Source organism: Mytilus galloprovincialis, chromosome 10 (assembly GCF_965363235.1).
Source record: "Mytilus galloprovincialis chromosome 10, xbMytGall1.hap1.1, whole genome shotgun sequence".
NCBI lineage: Eukaryota > Metazoa > Mollusca > Bivalvia > Mytilida > Mytilidae > Mytilus > Mytilus galloprovincialis.
The window spans coordinates 52,421,491-52,443,378 of record NC_134847.1 but is presented as its reverse complement, the minus strand read 5'-3'; the positions used below and the strand labels follow the sequence as shown (position 1 = coordinate 52,443,378).

The window sequence follows — 21,888 nt, the reverse complement described above, 5'->3', positions numbered from 1 at the left end:
TAATCAAAAAATAAATTTATTCAAGTCACTCATTACAGTTCTGACTAGCTCTATATGTTTATTTTGTATGTTCGTCGTAGTATATTTAAAGAACAAAAGCATGCTTCTTCTTGATTAGATGTGTCCGCGCTACTCTACTTTAAACCTATAAAAACGTCTTGAAATTCTGACCAAAATGACTCGTCAAACTTAAAAACATTTCATCTTTCAGTCACTTCACACCAAAATCACAACACACATTTACTTTAGAGGATGAAGTGTTTAGAGAAGCAAGTTACTTTTCTTTTGACATCACACGGGTATCGCAGTCTGACTATAGATAGCTGCGATTTATTTAAATCTAAAGTTCATCTTTGCCAGCTTCCTCGCGAACTTTCAGGACAATTTTCCCCGTGTTTTTGTTTTCCTCCATTAACTGGTGAGCATTTCCAATCTGTTCAAGCGGAAATATTTTATCAATGATTGGTTTCAGTTTTCCAGATTCAAAATACGGCAGTGCATTCTGTGTGAAGTTTTGAACCAAAGATTCTTTGTACTGAAATGGCAAAACATATTGAAGAAAATTGTTCACACCAAAAAAAGTTACAATTGTTTTATGATTGAAAATATGCTTGTATATCCCTCCCTTCAGATACTGAAACAACTTTTTTGACACTGATGCATACGTTCACTTAAAGTCTAGCGCTTCATACAAAATGTGCTTCGGTCATCGCATCCGACCAACACAATTACAAAAAAACTCAAGTATAAATAGTACCATTTTCTACATCAGGAATATGACATTTGTTTTTCGTTCTTTTGAGCTTTTTGTCATTAGAGTGAAGCCTTGTCGTTTTGAATTTTCATTGGAGTTCGGTATTTTTGCTATTTTACTTTTCACATAATTTCAATGCAATGTTAATTCAACTTTGGTTAATTATCTAGAATAAAACGAGATGTGGTGTTTACGAATCGGCCAAAGTCTAACAAAAATTGTGAATGAATATAACAACGTCTTTCATAAATCTAGGCTGTTATTTTTTTTTTAACTTTTTGCATATATGTTAGAACAATTTGACTTCATCTCTAGCCTGGTAACAAGGTTATGTAACATGTTTGACCATTTTCATAAAAAAAAATAAACAAAAATCCCTCTATAAAAGGATTATCACAAACGATATCTGTCAATTAGAAACGCATATACATTTAGATATAAAAAAAAGATTTGGTATAATTACCAATGAGACAACTCTCCATAAGAGAGCAAATGATACAGAAATTAACAACTATAGGCCCTCAAAAGGAGCAAAGCCCATACCACATAGTCATCTAAAAAAGGTCCCGAGCCTTCATTGGTAGATTATGAAAAACTAGTCTGGTACTCACCTCTATTGGACGTACACGTAAGGTTGTACCAGTTATAGTTATTCGTTTCCTCAACAATTTACTCAATAGATCAGCATTTATTTTCCCGCCACCTTTTAAAATCAAAATTGTTTATAAATAATAATCATGAGCAAGTTTGATACGACACCAGCAAATAATATATGGTTACTAAATATTACAAGTAAAGTCTTTAAAATGATCTAGGGTTGTAGTATTTGTTCTTTACAGTGGGCAAATGTTTCATGCATATTTAGGACGAAAACAAACCAACAATAGATCCAGTGGGTAGTTTTCAAAGCAAGTCGACGTGACTTGCCACTGAGGAAGCAGAATTTATCTCTGGCGACAGTCCATCCAAGGTTTGTTACTGCTGGACAAGAAAAGTACCGACAACGCTAGAAGACACTAAGTAATTAAGAAGGAAATAGAGATATATTTGTACGAATAAAATCAACCGCGAATAATGACAAATAGAATCTACTGTATCATGTTGCAAATTAAATAAATCCAAGTGCAGTTTTTTAGGAACTACAGAATAATCTAGCATGTGCATTGATTGTAATGTGTGGTTGGTTTTGATGCTTCGACATGACATCTGGTTATGAAGTGCGGGTGGTTTTTAGAGCTTTGACATCAACAATGATGTGTATTTAGTCGTTTGTAACATTTTCACTTAAAGTGTACTCACCCAACAACCCATACACAACCCAGGTACCATCATTTGCTATGGACTCGATGTTTTGGTTATAGAAAGATTCACCAATACAGTCTAATATCAGGTTTACTCCAGCATCTTAAAAATACATATCAAAGTACAGTCATACTGTCTACTCGTACATAATTTTTCAATTAATGGTGTACCAAATTTACTGTTTTTTTTATGCACAGTGCAACATTTCTCCAGTTTAATTGTTAACAAACTTCGCTTAACATAGTTTCCAGTTTTTCTACATTTCACAGTACATAAAAAAGAAAATGTTAAATTAAATTAAAGTAGTATAGGTGAATGGGACAATAATATTATTTGCTTAAACTCTTATTCAAAAATATTAAATTAAAGTCCACAAAATTAATTAATAATTTCACTATATAGCCAGTCATACATTTGACCTGTCAGACTTATTTAACATGCTAATTGTGGTTTGAAAAGACAATTTCACTTGTTTAATTAGCCTTTAGGCTTTACAATTGTACTTATTTTTAAACGTATGGTACCTTTTGTGTGTTGTTTTACGCCTACACTGAAGTCTCCTTCTTTGTAATTGAACCCTGCAACTGCTCCTAGGGACTTTGCCATATTTATTTTCTCCGTTGAACCTGCTGTTATTATTGGTTTGGCATTAGCCAGAATAGATAACTGTGTCGCTGCAGTACCAACACCACTTCCTCCAGCGTGTATTAACACGGAATCACCAGATTTAACCCCACCTACAGATAAGAAAAAAAGATAACAGGTATCAATCGAAACCCCTACGTAGAAGAAAAACCAGACAACACAACGACAAAAAAAAAATAACGAAAAAGACAAGCAAGTCAACATAACAATATAAATAAAATCAAAGATTGAACACCATCGAAATCCGAGGGCAAACGTGGATGTTCTGAACGAGTAAACAATACCTGTCACAATAGCGGCACCAGTCGTAAAACTCATGAAAAATAAAAGTTGCATTCGACGATGTAACAATCATGGAAAAAAGTGGCTGTGGTCATGACATATCCGTAGTGTCATCTGTGAAATAGATATTGAATTTATACTGAGATCAACCAAACCCTGTGGGCGTTTAGTTTTTGAAGGAATTACTTCAACTTAACCATTAGATTTCTTGTATATCAAAACAACAACTCTCTTTTTAAGAAAATCACGAAAGGAAACAAATACAGTCTATGGAATATCGTATCATCCGGGAAATATACTCTTGTTGAAACCGAGGAATACAAAATGATATTTTACATTTTTTGTTTTTTATACATTTTTATTGTAAAATTAAAAGCTTCATTCGACATATACACAACTAATCAATTTCCATCCTCTCTTATGAAAAAGAGTTGCTTTGTTTGTAAGTTGTTAATTCGTCCCGATTCTGATAAGTCCATAAAAAAGGGGCGAAAGATACCAGAGGAACAGTCAAATTATTAAATAGAAAATAAACTGACAACTCCATGGCTAAAAATGAAAAAGACGAACCCCACCAAAAACTGGGGTGATATCAGGTGCTCCGGAAGGGTAAGCAAAACCTGCTTCACATGTGGCACCAGTCGAGTTGCTCGTGTTATAACAAACCCGGTAAATAGTCTAATTTCGGTACGTCACATTCATGAAAACGGAAGGGATTGTAGTTACCACATAAGAAACATATCCGATATCTGACATCTGTGAAACGGTTATTCCATTACGGTGAACCAACTTGTGATGGCGTCCGTAAAATTTACGAAAGGATTAATTCAACTTCACCATTTGGAATTCTTGGTTTAATAGCTTCCTTGTGAGCAGCAACCATCTATCAAGGAAATCATGATGGGAAATACAAGCGCGAGAATATCGTATCAATATTGGGAGATATATACTCCGTATGCAGGCGCGGCTGGAATGTTGCTACATAGAAATAACCTATTGTTGATTTATTTGTTCATGTATGTCTTGACTTATTTTGAATGCTTATTATTACTTTTCGTATATATTTCCTGGGCTCATAAATGGCGCTCGCCTTGAGAGTGGGTGTCTTTGGATCAATTTAGTACAAAGAAAGACGTATATGCATCAAATTGAAAATAGAAGTGGGAAATGTGTCAAAGAGACAACAACCCGACCAAATAGCAGGAAACAGCTGAAGGCCGTCAATGGGACACAAATAACATATTATCGCATTTGTCTGTTCGTCCGATTTTGCTGATTTTAAAACATGAAAAATTATACACAAACCTACCCACTGTATGAAGTAATTGGTAAGCCGTCAACCAGACTTCTGGTATTGCAGCTGCAGTGGTGAAAGACATCTTCTTTGGAATGGGTATTAAACACTCTTCTCGACAAGCCACAAATTCAGCATTACCACCACCTGCTAATAGGGCCATGACACGATCTCCTATCTTCCATTTCTGTGAACAGTCTGGTCCAAGTTTATCAACAGTCCCTACAGCCTCTAGACCAAGGATGTCGCTTTCTCCAGCTGGTGGAGGATAAGCTCCTTTTCGCTGAAATAATTTACTAATTTATATTGATTTGATCGCTTTTGAAGGTGAACATGTTTTGTTTTTTTTACACTCAAGTTTATTAGGGGTATGCTTAATTTGAAATTTTGAGTATAATTCAATTTACCAGACATCAATGGTGTATGATAAGCTAACATGGTTAAGTCCCAGTGCTGGGATTACTCATTCTAAAGCCACCAAGAACAAATTACAAGTTCTTAAAATAAAATGTTGATGAACTTATATTTGTTTGAGTTAGCACCACTGAGTGAAAATAGTCATATCATTATTAGAAGTTCCAATTTTCTTGTATTTTTTTATTTTATTGGTGAAAGTAGAAGCTTTCGACTGAATTATAAGGATGATGTAAAAAAAAAAAGAAGATGTGGTATGATTGCCAATGAGACAACTATCCACAAAAGACCAAAATGACACAGAAATTAATTATTGTGTGGGTAATATTTACTAACCTGTAAAGTGTCGGCCCTGTTAATTGCAGAAGCGTAAACTTTTATTAAAATCTCCTTTTTCCTAAGATCTGGGATCGGCACCTCACCGATCTTCATCTTTTCCGGACCACCAGTTTGAAACTGTACTGCTCTCATAGTCCCTGCCATCTGAGAAAGCTGAAATATAATTGCTTTGTTGAAGTAATTCAGTCGTAATTAACCAAAATTTAAATTTCCGTTTTTAAAAAGGTAGAAAATGCAATTATTATTACTGATTTTAAAAATATGAAAACTTCTCATTTTGATTTAAATAAGTTTACTGTTTGTACTAGATATATATTGGAAGTTCATGGAATATGTTCACATGCACTTCAAGTGTTTCTATCCATGGGGAAAGTCGACTATCCATTTGTATTCTATAACATATATATGGATAGTCGACCTTCCTATGGAAAGAAACAAGTGCATGTTAGTAGTCAAGAGTATTTTCCCTGTCCCTAACATTTACATTTTTACAAGTGCTTTTATCCCAGTCGTGGACCCCAAGGTCAAATCTATAATACTAAAATTACGAGGTCCAATTTGTTAGCCGTCATCACGTAAAAACGACGAATCACAGAATTCAACTTTATATATAACTAATATAGTACAAAGGTGTAGATTAAAAATTACACCACTCCAGGCCCTTTTGTTTTCCACGTAATTAATATTGCCAATAATTAAGTAGTTCCGGGTCGAGTCCGCTACCGATACCAATAGTATATTCACCTGTTACCTATTACCTTATCTGTACGTTCCGCATCTGACAGGCGCACCACCAAACGTTGTATTCAGGATTAATATGCTATATACACGGGTCATAACCACAGGGTTGACACTACTAAATTGTCAAATTGTTACCTATTGTAGTATTTTAATCAGTAAGACTTTCTAAGATAACAATACGAATACTAAAAATCTGGACTAAAAATAAGGCGTATAGGTACAGTTTTCAATTGGTTAGTGGGCGTCATATGACGTAAAACAGCGAAGCAAAGAATTCAACTTTATTTATAACTTATATAGGACAATGCTGTTGATTAAAAAATACTTCATTCCAGGACCTTTTGTTTTCCAAATAATTAATATTATTGTTTCAGTTCAACGGGTTCAAACAGAAAGACTTGAAAGCAGAGAAAAACTGTGTATCTTATAATCGGCATGACTTTATCAGATGACAATACTAATTCTAAAATAAGGCTTGCACATAGTTATATACTTTAATTCAGTCACGGACCCGTGATATCACGGGTGTGTTCTAGTATATCTTAAAATTCAACACTTCAATCTTCTAAAGGCACTTAATTGTTTCTGACTATCCATTGGAAGCCAGAAGATTCTATGTATATAGAAGTTTCTATATATACATATTCGCTAGCTAAGGGTGACGATCCACTCCCTTCCTCTGCATCCTCTGGAGATGAGGGGAGTGGATCTAAACCGTGGCAAGCGAAGATGCTATTTTATATTAATAGTCGACCTTCCCATGGATCGAAACAAGTGCCTGTGGTACAAATATAGTAACATCAAATAAATAAAGCAGTACTGTTCCAGTATATATCATCTAGAATGACACAAATAACAAAAAACTTACATGCGCTGTTCTAATGACTATGCAAAATTTCAAGATCGTTAGAATTTTCGACATGAGATAACACTTGTCCTAATTCATGACACGTAAACAATAACTAAGGGAAGTAAGTCTGACCCATATATTAAAATGTGTTAAAAAATATAAATTGATTTATATTTAAAAATTCAAATTAAACGGTTAATTTACCAATTTATACTAGAAAAAATATTTAGGAACGTGTATTATAGGATGAGCATTTAACCAGGGGGGGGGGGGGGGGGTCTGGAAAATAGGAGGAGTACAGAATATTGACGCTGTGATTTCCAACTGCACAGCGATGAGTTTATTTATTTTATTTCACTAAGACCAAAGTCAGAAAATATATTTTGTGTCATCCAAAAATGACATAAAAACACGTACCAGTCTCAGTACCAGTCCTCTCTTCAGAATCAAATAGTTGTTAATGAGGGGTTAAGGGAGCTACCATTTGATTTTTATGGGGGGGGGGGGGGGGGCTAGGATGAAAAATTTTGTCCTGCATTTTTTTTTTAGCTGTAATCATGGCTCTGTCCTGCCTTTTTATTTTTCACTCTGTTCGGTCCTGCCTTTTTTTTTTTTAGTTTATCCTGACTTTTTTTTACCTAAATTGTCGTCCTGACTTTTTTTTTGCAAGCGTCTCATCCTGCCTTTTTTTTATTATTCAAAACTCCTGTCCTGCCTATTTCTTTTCAAATTTCATCCTAGCCCGCCCATAAAAATCAAGTGGTAGCTCCCTAAATTATCATCTATCATATTTCTTACTCAAACTATTTGCACCAGAAAATGTTTTAGTTCTAACCTATAGCATTAAGCCCCAAATATACAAAGAAAAATGTTCCGTTGAGGAAAACATAAAAAATCAGCACTTTTAATATTCTTACGGAAATTAACATTGAAAAGGAAGATAACTCCGCAAAAATAAGTCTTTTTTGGGGGTCAGTTTTAGGTTGATTTTCTTAAAATTCATGTAAAGTATGATACTATGTCGGGGTTTATAAGTTGGTATTTGACTATATTATAAAATCTTCTGCTCATGAAATGTACAAAACCGAAATGTTATGGGTATTTTAATTTGTTTTACACATTTTTCATTAAAGAAATTGCAAATTTATGGCTTTGTAACCATTTTGGAAAAAATAATGTGAATATTAAAATTTTGGTATTGTTTATATCTGTAAATTATATTTTTTCAGCATCTACCTTGTTTAAAGAAACTTTAAACCACAAAAAAAAAAAAAAAAAGAATATATGCTTAATGATCAGTTTTATTAAATTTAAGATTCTTTACCTTGACATGCTGAAAAATCTAATAAATGGTCAACTAATGAATCATGAAATCTAGGTTGTAGCTTGATAAAAGATATGAAAACACCGTTAGAGTTGTTTTTCATACTCTTAAGACGGCTACAATATCAAGAATCAATACATTCTGTTGAATAGAAGCGGTAAAGCTATAATTTTGTATCAACTTTTATTGATATTTCTGCCTTTTTTGCAGAGTTATCTCCCATTTCAATGCAAATCTCCATAGGAATTTTAAAATCGATATTGTTAGTGTTCTTCGAGTTAGATTTTGTTGGACTTTTTTCTGTGTATATAAGGTGTATACTGTTAAAGATTTTAAAAACTTAAAAATCTTCTGTTGCAATTACTTCAAGGTTAGGGTCAAATGTATGCTAGATTGATTGGACTATAAGTTAGATTGTACATATTATGTATATATATATATAATGTAAACATTATTTTATATTTGCTTATATTAAAAATGGTTGGCATATATATGACTGCACTCAGTGTTTGGGATCTTATGCCTATAATCTACACGAAACTAAACATAAGATTTTTCAGAGAGGGGCAGGAAGATTTTGAAAGTGAATATCCTGGCCTGGTAATTTAATGGAAAACAAATGATCATAGTATGCCCAAGACAGGATGAAAATTATTATAATGAAACATAAAGTATGATGTTTTTACAAAAAAAACTTAGAAAACTTAAGGGAAAAACCCTATTAATGCACTTTAAATATATATGGCTTATAGAGGGTAATAACGAAACGCAGAAATAATGTTGATGTCGATACGTTAAACATACAGATAAGTCAGCGTCGCCTCAGTTCAGTCAGAGTTTGGGTAATAATCCTATTATCACCCTCTAAATATGATGTCAACATCATAAACAGCTAGTTTAGCATTTCATGTAGACGTCGCAACAGATTATTATGGTTGTGTAAATGGGACCAATCTGTTTGGCAATGGTCTCAAGTAATTTGATTATACGCAGGTCTGCTTATTTTTTAAGCGAATGTGCAAGTTTTACGTCAGATCATATGAGTGTAAAGCTTTTACGAGGTTTTATATGAGTTATAAAAGAGAAGATAAATGACATTTATTGAAACAAAGTATATTGGATATAGATATGTTTTGATTGATACTTTAGTCTTTGATACATGATTTTTCTTATGAGTTGTCATTGGCTTTAAACTAGTTTTCAGTTATTATGAGTATTCTTAGATTTGTACTTTGTTTCTTTTGTATGTTTATGGCATTATGTTTTTTTTAAATTTTGTGTGCTTTGGATCGAGCCGATGAGTTAAGCAGTTTTCAACTGATTTGCATAGTGCGTATAAACTTTGTTGTACTGTTACAACACTGTCCCAGGTTGGAAGGGGAGGCGCCAGCAAACATGTTTAACCCTGCCAATCTCTGAATTTGTCTATCCAAAGTCAGGAGCCTATTATTTAGTGGTTGTTGTGTGTTGCTCATACCTTTTTTTTATATTTATACAAATGTCTGATGTTAATCAATAAACGTAATGATATTGCTTTTTGTAATGATTTTATGGTTCTGATCGAGCCTGGTATTAAATGTACATGACTTAAATAAAACGAAGAAATACATGTAGCTCTATCATGATAACATATATCTGAACACTTAAGATTTCATTTCAATGTTAAAAAAAATCTATTACAAATCACAATGTATTGATCTGTGTGTATAATTTTCATTTTGCCTACAAAGGGACCTTAATTGGAATAAGAAATATTCTGATTATACAACATCTTATTCTATATTGGCACTGAGGAGAGTTGACACCACACCGGCATTTATGTGTTTATGTTCTTGAATTATTTCAGTGTTTAATTGTAGATTATCGTTGATCATCTCAACGAGATTGATTTTCTCGCTTGAGCCGGTATGGCGACAGTGAGAAAAGAAATCGTGTTGAGATGACCAATGATAATATGTTTATCGCTGTTTTACCTATGACGACGTTGTCAATTTCATGTCAATTTCATTAGCAACGCCATATGCCCCTTAGTTTCTAGCGATAATTTCATATCACTCGACTCCGCTGAGAAAGGAAATTATCAGTATGCAAGATCAAGGAAAATTTCGTAAAATAGCGATAACCCTGCTTATTTTATGTTTGAAAGGATTTGCGTTGAATCTTATCGTCGCTGGGCTTCTAAAATGTTGTAAATTACAAATTTTTCAAGAAAAAAATTTCTCACAAACAGGCTTTGAAAATTTTGGCAAAATGCATGCTTCCAAAATGTCGTATGTGAACTTGAACATTTTTGTAAATAGTAGTGAAATAAAAACGTTGACATTTCTGGATTATCCAAGAACTTAAATTATTTTCACAGAAATAAAGAAATGTACAATTATTTTTTTTCCCAAAAGCATTCTACAACGGTTTTCAAGTTTTCAAACAACATTTTGGAAGCAAACTTTACAAACAACTGACATTGGCAATTTTGTAATATGTCTTATTTTACACATTTTGATTGGTCTAACAGTATGCTGTTTTGTAAAACCAAAGATTTCCTCCCGCCCAGACCATTGGTGTCAAAAAGTGTTTTTAGCCAAAAAAGTTATATACGACATTTTAGAAGCCCAGCGACGTTATGTCAATAATCTACCGATAGTTGTATTAACAAAACAAATGGCAGCAACTAAAAATAGAGAAAAATAAAGCTTTGATATTGGACATATCACACTATGAGTAGCAGATTACGTGCGAACAAAGTAATTAATAGCGACCATTTATACATGTTATAAGCGAGCATAGTTGCTAGTAATTGTGTACTTTTTAATCTATTGTATAGATAATTGATTTAGCAAAGGTGATATACATATCATGAGGCTTTTTGCAATTACATCTAATGATGGTGTTTACCGTAATAATAAGATTGTTTTCATCGACAAAATTATCACTAACATAAAGACAAAATCAATAAAAGCATGATACTTTCTATATAACTGAATCATTTACTAGATACTAGACCATAAGTGAATCAGGTTTTAAAAAGTGGGGATAATTTTGTCGAAAAGAGCGTTTTCGTACTAAGGTGCTGCATAAAATTTAGAGACATGTAACACAAACTTCTGTTATATAAATCGGCCTGCATTAGGTAGGGCTAGAATAGTTGGCACAGCACTGATGAAATAATGACCACTTGAACTTATACTTCGCTGCGAACGAAAAGTTTAGAAAAACTTACGGAAAATCAAAATAAACTACCAAAAGAAAAGAAAAGATGAAAACATTCGTTTGGATTAAATATATAATTTCACAAATGGATTAATAATACTTGAAAGAATAATAAAAGAAGCTGAAAAAAACTAAGCTGACATAATAGCCGTATCTTTGAATACAGCTTAATAGTTTGCGTTGCAAATACAAGACAGGAATATGAACTATTCGACAATTTTCACCAACAGTTCCGTTTCTAGCGAGGAGACCAAACTATCTCAGTACATATGGATAGCAACAGTGGTATTTCTTATCGCGCTTCTTAATGTTGTTTGTATAATTGTATTGGTAAAAACACCGCAGTTGCAGAAAAGCCGGTTTCATTATCTTACTCTGTGTAGAAGTATAGGAGATTTTCTATCGATGATTTTACTCGTTGCAATGCTCATTAATGCATCTCTAGAAGTTTTTAGATGGCATGTGCCGTACCTGTGCAAAATAATCTCGTCATCTGTATACTGTTTCATATTGTTTTCTCTATTTCAGACGCTATTGATATGCATAGAAAGATATATGGCAGTAATACAATCAACCAACCAATCGATGAGGAAAAAACTTACTCAGAAAAAAATATTGCCTATATTTTTAATAATAAGCCTTGCCTATAAAGCAGCCATTAATTCAATTTATTTTTCAGAAAGTTGCACGGACCATCAGAATATTACATACGTAATGGCAAATCAACTTCCAATTTTACTTATTTTTATTGTGATTATTTATTTATATACTGTCACCATTGTTCATCTTCGAAGGATGCTTTCAAAGGTTGCCATTGGAGATCAGACCATGTCTGAAACGCAGCACTTGCATCGATTGAAAAGACTGAAACTGAACATTTTTACTCTCGGACTTCTTATATCAGTGCTTACAATGAGTATAGTTCCGAAATATATAATAGTATTCGCAATGCCAGCGGCGGCAAATACCATAGGAAACATTTTTTTCATTTTCTCACCACTTGGAAATCCAATCATTTACTTTCTACGGTTCACTGAGTTTCGAAAGAAGATCAAACAAATATGTTGCAACAAATGTTCTTCTGATTCTAGAAATGCTTTGGATGATGACGTCTTTGTAACATGAGTGTGAGGTTAAGAGCGATGGACACAGTGCCGGCGGTGTTGTCTCCATATCTAAATAGCAAAAGTTGGAATGCCGGCGAGGGAAGAACAAACATTTGCTTCCACAAAGCAGATTTAACATTGTTCTGATAATGTACTTTGTTGGAACTATAGATTCTGCTTACAAGGAAAGGTAACACAAGGCCACCGAAAGTTAACTGAATGATTAGGTCATTCTATGTGGTCGAGTGGTATAGACTGAGAGACAAAGTGCAGGCGGTGTTGCCTCGATATCCCAATAACTTGAGTTCGAATCTTGACGAGAGAAGAGATTAACATTGTTGTGCCTATAATAACTGAGTAGTTATGAATATAAAATGTGTTTTCATCCGTGTATCATCTTTACCTTTTTAACACCAGGCTACCGAAAGCTAAATTATTAGTTAAGTCTTAATGACCGAGAGGTTAATAGCGATTGACACAGTGCCGGCGGTGTCATCTCCATTCTGATTATGTACTTTGTTTCAACTCTATTCTACTGACGAGAAAAAGTAACACAAGGCCACCGAAAGCTGAATTACTAGGTCAGTCTAGGTAGTCGAGTGGTATAGAGCGATGGACACAGTGCAGGCGGTGTTGCCTCGATAACCCAATAACTTGAGTTTGAATTCTGGCGAGAGAAGAGCTTAACATTGTTGTGCTGATATTGAGAGTAGTTACAAATATAAAATGTGTTTTCAGTTGTGTATCGCCTTCACTCATGATCCAAAGGATTGATCTGTCGTAGAATTGTCTTTTGTTTAGACCTACTTATCAAAATAATTTTATCTGTGACTATATCTTACGATCCTTTACGATAGATGTTTATCTAAATCTGCAATCGGAATCCATATTATGACTAATATATAAGGTGTTGTGTTTCAACTCTAGATACTGACGAAAAAAGGTAACACCAGGCTATCGAAAGCTGAATTAGTTCAAGTTAGATTGCCGAGTAGTCAAGAGCGATAGACACATTGCCGGCAGTGTTTTCTCTGTATCCCAATAGCATGAGTTCGAATCCCGCAAAGCAGATTTACCATTGTTAGATTTGTGTATTTGCGGAAGCATATATTTTGTTCTTATCTTTCCGGAATTCGAACTCATGCTACTGTAATATCGTGGCATCAAATAGCCATTAACTACGCCTGACGTGCTAGACCACTCAACCATATAAATTCTACAAAAATAAAGCTTTCGGTGACTAGCTGGGTGTTACCTTTTCTCGTTAGTTTTAATCTAGTGTTGTAAGACTGTACATGATATATAAGGTATAAAGATGGAATTTATACAGATCAGCTGAATTATCTATCGTAGAGGATCTTACAATTTAATGCAGGCACAGAAATATTTATACTATAAATACGTCTTAACCAGTTCAATATATAGTATTCCTCTAAATATCAATGTTAAAACTGTAAATTTGCCGTAGCAAATTTTTGTTCTTCCATCGGCGGGAGTCGAACTTATAATATATATAGATGGAACATATTTGCTGCATGTATAATCACTATTTATATGTTTGTATTGCATTTGTAGGATTTTATAACTGTCCTTCATTTGGAGGATATTTATCTAAAGAAATTTGTAGGATGTTTTATCTAATAAAATAAATTCACGGGCTTGTATTTCCTTTCATGATTTTCTCGATAGAGGGTTGCAGCTCTCAAGGAAGAGTTCCAAATGGTGAACTTGAAATCTTTCCTTCGTGAATTTTACGGACACCATCACGAGTTGGTTGACCTTTATGGAATATCCGTTTCAAAGATGATATCGGATATGTTCCTTATGTCGTAACAACAATTCACTTCCCATTTCAACCCGAACGAGACCTACCGAATTAGACTATTTACCGGGTTTGTAATAATATGAGCAACACGACGGGTGCCACATGTGAAGCAGAATCTGCTTACCCTTCTGGAGCAACTGAGATCCCCCAGGTTTTGGTGGGGATCGTGTTGCTTAGTCTTTAGTTTTCTATGTTGTGTCTTTTGTACTATTATTTGTCTGTTTGTCTTTTTATTTTTTAGCCATGGCGTTGTCAGTTTATTCCCGATTTATGAGTTTGACTGTCCCTCTGGTATATATCTCCCCTCTTTTACTTTAAGTCATAGAATAACTATTTCGCCCTCTTTTCAATTGTTGAATACTTATTTTATTTTCTGCGTGAGCATGGTTATTCGCATTACAAGTTTGACTAGAGTTTGGAACCCTAATTTTTTCCATATGTTTTCTTAACATTTTGCCAAATCTTCAATGCGTGAATATGTCAGATTGCTTTTGTGGTCAGTCTTTTTTTTTTTTTTAATGTAACTTACTAAATATAGAATTTACCACAAATTCTTGTATATATCCCGGAACTATATTTCTGTTGAGTCAATTGAATATTTTGTTCAAGGTACTCTTGTTTTAGTATCCCCCTTTTTGCATTCTTGGCTTTGTCAATGCCCCAAATTTTATTGGGAGAGAAAGCCTGATTACCCGGAGAGAACAGCTGATTTCGAAAGGAAACCGTCTAATCGTTGTAAATTACAATTAAAGTCGAACAAACCTCACCAGGAGCAGTCAGTACACATTCAACGAGTTAAGTGTAAGGACGCCATTAACAGTATGCAATGCATGACCTCGTGGAATGCGAAAGGCTTGTAATGGGAAAAATATATACAATCGTTCAGAAAAAGTATTTGATAAGTAAACTCATCATAAATTCTAGATTTTAAAATTTTAACGCCGGACGTGCGTTTCATCTATAAAAGCCTCATCTGTGGCGTCCGAATAATAATTTTTTTTATATTATATGAGAATGCTTTTAAAAGCCGTGGTAATGCATCACAGATTACAGTACATTATGAGTATAATACTAAACAAACCACACTGGATCACGAATTGGTCGATCCAAACGATGTGTCTTTGTCTATACTAACTGAGAACATTTTTACCACATCTTATATTAAATTTACGTCGTCTTGTCTTTAAAGTACCGAATATAACCTATTCCTGAATACGACTGTTTTACTGAGTGTGAATTAGCATTGCTATAGGACGTGTCATGGTGTTTGTTTATACAGAATTCATGTATTTGGTTATGATGTTGTACTTGTAGTTCTGATCGGATGTTGTTGAATGTCTTATCATTTGTAGTTGCATTTTTTTCTGTTCCTGTGTAAGGGTGGAGATGGTGGGTCACCCAGTCAATTCTAGTTTAGAACGACTAAATATACACGATTTGTTTGTTTTGCGGTTTGATTTGGAGGAGATGTCGACGTAGCTGGATAATACAATTGATTATCTAATTACTATCACAGTCCTATATTGATGTTCCTGTAGTTGTTATAGTATATATCTAATACCTTAATTACAAATCTACGTCATTTTTTTTAAAGGTTTGCCTGTGACGTCCCTGTTGTGGCGTCGATCCAGTCGTGTGACAGACGATGTGTGTTTCTGTTGTGCTGTCCTATGTTGTTTTACGTGTTCGTTTTTATTCTGTGGTTAGTCAGCAGTTTGGTGTTGAAATGGATATCAATTATGTGGTAATTTTTATTAATTTACTGTTTGCAAAAGTATGAATTATTCTAAATATTAAGTATTTTCTTATCCCAGGCATAGATCATTTTTTTGGATTATGGATCATCAATGTTCTTCATCTTTGTACTTGTTTAACTTTTTCCCTATTTTGATCTGAGTGTCACTGATGTGTCTTATGTAGACGAAACGCGCGTTTGGCGTATTAAATTATAAGCCTGGTTCCTTTGATAACTATTCCTTGTCATGCAGGGTGTTCTTGCATTTGTTTGTGTTGTAGTCCTGTCATGTAATGTTGTCCTTTTGGTGTTGTATTTAACATTGCCATAGGAGCGCTGGTCGCTGTAATCTTATAGCTCGTTTCTGTGTATGTTGCATTTTCTTTTGTTTTGTGTTGCACTCAGTGTTTCTGTTGTTTCGTTGTTTTCCTCTTATAGTTGATGTGTTTCCGTCGGTTTTAGTTTGGTAACCGGGTTTGTTTTCTTTCGATCGAGTTGAGACTTTCGAACATTGGTATACCACTTTATTTAGATAGTGTATTAAATCAAAATATTAATATTGATATATGAGGGAACAAAAGAAATCAGGAGTAGAAAAAAAGAAGATGACAAGAAATATGTAGAAACAAAATATATTTATATATAATATCTATAAAAGAAGTCAGGTAGTCAGGCTGGGAATATAAAATTTAAAAAAATGAAGTAGAAAACTTGAAGACAGGTCAGGTTAACTGGACATTTAGATACAGTATCTTAGAACAAAAAAGAAGGGAATGAGATTTTTATAACTTCATATCTTTGAATGGTAATAAAATAAATTAAACCATGATAATGTACCCTTAACTGTAAGGATAAAAAAGGGACATTACAAAAAAATCGTTTTTCTTTTCTATTTGTTTTCAGTTTTAAAAAAGAATACAGAGATAAACATGTATAGCAGAGAAAAGGGACAATAGATCACAATTTCAGCATGATACTAATGAGTTCTGATAAGATTGCAAGTGAGATAACTTTCAACCAAAGATAAAGTTGAGAATGGAAATTCGGAATGTGTCAATTAAAACTCATCATAAATATCAGGATTAAATTGTATATTTACGCCAGACGCGCGTTTCGTCTACAAAAGACTCATCAGTGACGATCAAATAATAAAAAGTTAGAACAACCCGAACTAAACAGAAAACTAACGAAGGCCACCAATGCATCTTCAACACAGCGTGAAAATCCTGCACGCGAAGGCAGGCTTCATTTGACTCCTAATAAAAAATGTGAGGTAGTTTAAAAAACGTGGATGTGAAAATAACTGGTCAAAGCACGACCTTTAATAATAAGCGAAATTCATACCATATACTAAGCTATTATGTTGATGTTAAAATGTAAATAATTTTAAATGAAAGAGCCAACAATCTGATAACTTCTAAAACAATGAATGAAAAACAATAATACCAGAAGGCAATCGAAGAAAACCACTGGATTACATGCTAGTAATTTGTACAGGTTTTAATATAAAGAATTTAGCTAGGATCATCATGTTCTAAGATGTATCCCTCCTCTAGCCGATACAGTAATGTAACATCACCACCTAGGAACAAACTTTGATATCAGTTTTGAAGGTCTTTGCCTTTCAGATCAGTACATAGCAAAATACAATTTCATTTTACTTCTAGTATCAGGGAAGACAAATTCATAAACTTTCGATCTAAGAGTACTTTCATAATCTCGGATTATATCACTATCTTGTATTAAGAGAAAAAACGGCTTTCCTCCCGTGCAAATTTGCTTAAACAATTCCTCTTTATCAGAGATAATGGTAATACTTATTAGAGAAAATCCAATTTAAAATCAAGTTACAGTAAATTATGATTTATGATACAGTGGTGTAAAAGCACAACCACAAAAAAGGCTTTGATATCAGTTGGAAAGCTATTAACTATCTAGCATTAAGCTCCATAAATTGTGGATTTTCTTGAAATCTAATTATGCTGAAATAAGTTCTGTTTTAACAGAGATAATTAAAAACTGATATGACAAAACAAATCTCTATAACAATTAATGAAAACCAAACCAACATTAGCATATTGTAAAGCGATTGTTAGATCACGAATATCAATTTAAGTTTAAGTCAAAATATGAAAATATTATTAATTTTCATATAATTGCGAATGAAGGCAGCAGTAGGATCCATTCTCACTTTTATAAGACACATTTCTACATAACAAATTGCCTGCACCAAATCAAAAATATGACAGTTGTTATCCATGCGTTTGATGTGTTTGAGCTTTTAAATGGGCCGTTTTGATCAAGGCCTTCCCGTATTAAATTTTCCTCAGAGTTCGTTTTTTATTTACTTTATACCGCTGTTATGTGCAGTAGTCATCTACTCATATCAATTAAGTGAAAATAAATCCGGGTCACAAACCAAAACCGAGAGAAACAAATCAACTTTAAGAGGAAAATAACGGAACAAAAGAAATACTGAACTGCATATCCCTGACTTGAATTCATGCAATTTCAAACGTCACAAATGACTTCTTGAGAATTTAGAAATTTTTCAAGAATGCACGTGAAATGTCGCATACTAACTTAGGTAGTTCCAAAAATATCAATAAAACAAAGAAATATGCTGATTTGGAGGCCAACAAAAGGCCACAAAATACGTTTAGCCGGGGAGAATTCGAGTAGGATTCATGTGCTTGTTACATATGAAATAAATAAAAGTTTGTTTTTATAAACTTCTCATTATTTTTTAACGGCTATCAAATAATTATATTAACACATCGTTAAACTTATATAAACTATCATTATAATAACTACTTATTGAAAACTGTGATAATGAATAATAATGACACATTATCTCAAATGAAATTATCTGTTGAACATTCATTACTTTACAGCATATTGTTACTTGGGTTTTGAATATTTATATCATGTCAATTCAGTGTGATTTCTGATGTACCTTTGGTTTGGGATACCAAAAACAAATCCTGTAATTAGTGTGATAACATGGTCATGTTGATTTACATGTATAACTTATTTCGCTGATCCTTTCATAAGTCTTTATCCGACTTGTTCAGCTTTTCATAAAATGCAAAAATGGATAAAAATCATAATTCAAGGCTAACAACATTTATAAAGTGTCGGTTGATAATTTGAATCATGAAGGACATAGCTGACAATTTCGATAGTGTTCAGTCAGTTGTAAATCGTATTATGGTAAAAATCTTACTTATTTCCATTTATAACTATACATCTATAATTGTTTCTGCGAAAAATGAAAATATGAACAAAAACAAACTTTCAATGTTAATAATTACTATCGGTCAATCGGCCATATCGACTTATTTGTAGATCATCCTTTTTTAAACACTTTTTTTCCTTTTACAATTTCTCTCAATTAGAGTTCAGTAAAAAAAAATATGAACAAATAAAGCATATTAGTCTTTTAAGGTCAACAAATCCTATAAGGGGTCAAATGACGATTCATCCCTATCGACCTACTTGTTGGTCATATTTTGTCGAGCTTTTGTATTATCGAAAGATTATCTCTATCGACAAGATTTTCCTAAAAGATCTCCCTTCAGCAACCGACCTAGTTTAACCATGTCATATTTTTGAGACCAAAAACTGAATTTAACCACTATGTTTCCATTTGTAGTAATAACGACCATGTATGATGACGTAGCATATTAATCTATTGTAATAAAAATTCATTATAACTAATAAAATTTGTAGATTTAGCTCACAAAGTCCATATATTTGAATAAAGTAACATTCGTTTCTAGTGGAAATTGTTTTAACGTTAAATAAGCTACTATTAAAAATTGCTTGCTAGTCTCTCGTGAATAATATTAGATAACTCTGTTTAATTTCACAATCAATCTATCATGAAGGGGAGATAAATAATTTCACTCTTATTTATAGTTTTTTTTTCAAAAATGATGAACGGTTCTTTATATTGGTATGTAATCATTTTAAACGTTTCAAATTAATGAAATTATATTCGAACATCAATGTTTTTGATACACCAATAACAAAAACTGAAATATATTGAATTGATACATTTTGTAATTATTCAAAATTATATCAGAAACCTATAATTATAAAATAATGAACCTGTTAAAGGGAGACAATACTCGCATAACTTTTTTTTCGAATCGCCATATAATACAAAGGAATGGCACTCTTGCATACAAATGACACATCAATATAATTAATTAACTGTGCATTCGTGCTCCACCTTCAATGAAGATTCTAAATTATATATATCACCAAAACTTGTTAATCTATAGGATAGAGAAGACTAATGAAAGCTAACCCACTGTAAAAATATTTCTTTGAAATATTTTAAAACTTCCTCAGAAAAATGCTCGAGCCACTTGACTTTCATAGCTCATAATTAACGTTTTCACACAATATGTTAATAAACTAGTAAAAGAGTATTTGCTTCTTAAAGTGTAAGACGCAATAAAAATCGTAAGCTTGCATAATTTTACCCAAATACAGATTTAATTAAGTCCTGAACATTGCGACATTTGTTTGTTTATTTTTAAAAATACCGGTTTGTTACAAATCCCAAGTACATGTTAAGCTCCGACTAAATACCGATATCCCGATATCGTCAGTTAAATATGCTAGATGACGGATCAAATACAATTTTGTGAATAGTGTGCAATTAGAAAAAGCAAGTAATGTTTGGAAACAATTTGTCCAGTAGGTTCAGAGATTTTTAAATTCAGAAACGACGACGAGAAATGTCAAGTGATTGCAACAATGTGTGGTGAGCTAAAAATGATGAAAATACTTACCATTCTCCTATACCGACAAATGGTTTTGCAAGGAACGTTTAGTCTAAACACCATTCTTTAGGCAGATGTATATTGTATCGGTTTTCGTAGAACCTATATTTTATTGTATTCGTGTTAATCATCGTGATAATTTTCCGAAAGGAAACATCCGGAGTATACGTCAGTCATAAATTAGTTTTTATCCACGTTTATTTATTATGTTGACATTTATTGAATTAGTAAAAAAAATGTTTTTGTGCTGGTGTGGTTTTTTGTTAATTAACATCGCCGAATCTTTTAACGTTAAGCCAGTATATTGACGGTCAAATAATAACATTTATTTCTCATGCACAAATTATTATATTATATATAATTGAAATATATTTTTAAAGTTGATGATTTTTAGTCATAATAATCCAATAAAGTTTTTAAAAATTTTGTTTAAAAATTTGGTCATATCAATATGACAGTACTGGTGTTGTTATTGATACAGGTTGTGTTTGTCAGTAGTTTTCCATTCAGATTTCGTTTCCACTATAAAGGTCGTACACGTGAGCAATGTCTTTTTTAGTTCGATCTTAAATTGTAGGTATTTGTTAAGGGGGTTATCATTTTATTATTGTCGGCATTCTTTTCCTTCCTATGCGATTTAGACTGCATATCTGTCCATCGTAGGTCACAAAAACATTTATTGTTATATAGCCTTTTATTATAGGATTTGTATTCTAATTTACAACTCCACAAACAGGTGAAAATGAAAGTGGAATTCTTATTTGCAAGTTGTCTGGATATTTGCCTATTTTAGAGGGTTTAAGTTTCACAATTTCTCATTATTTTCATTCGTTGTTTTTTTTTATGATATACCATTCTGTATTCATGCTAATAGCTTTATCGATACCGATTGTGTAGAAGTACATGTTTCCGTCGACATTGTACACACAACAAACAGTGATTTTGTAAATTTAGTTTTTCGCAGAAACAAATAGAAAACGAAATAACCACATACTTATTTAAGTGGTGATATTATTTCATATACAAACACCGATTTAGTATATCTTGTTATTCACAGAAACAAATACATGTAGAAAACGAAACAAAAATATACTTATAACATGTTTTAATATCTTTAGATTTTTTAGTTTATTGCTTAAAAATAAGCGCATTTGATCAAAACAATGGTATGAGTACAAGATATTTTGACTTTAACATAGATTTCATACTCATTCCTACCAAAAATAATATACGAATTAGGGAGATTTAAGACCAATCATTCCCTTTTCTTCTTT

At 32.8% G+C, this 21,888-nt stretch overlaps 1 protein-coding gene across 2 annotated transcripts; it reads right to left on the bottom strand.

Moving 5' to 3' along the window:
- Positions 1–20,763, bottom strand: LOC143047807 (quinone oxidoreductase PIG3-like). 2 transcript variants are annotated; one of them, XM_076221085.1, is made up of 7 exons: positions 20,624–20,763; positions 5,028–5,183; positions 4,293–4,560; positions 2,581–2,793; positions 2,054–2,158; positions 1,366–1,457; positions 1–535 (listed from the first exon to the last, which is right to left on the bottom strand). In XM_076221085.1, exons 1-7 carry the CDS (start codon positions 20,675–20,677, stop codon positions 341–343), a joined length of 1,083 nt encoding a protein of 360 aa, XP_076077200.1. In that variant the 5' UTR covers positions 20,678–20,763; the 3' UTR covers positions 1–340. The 2 variants fall into 2 exon arrangements, with proteins under 2 accessions (XP_076077200.1, XP_076077199.1); XM_076221084.1 differs by lacking the exon at positions 20,624–20,763 and adding an exon at positions 6,640–6,736.
- Positions 20,764–21,888: the final 1,125 nt, after the last annotated feature.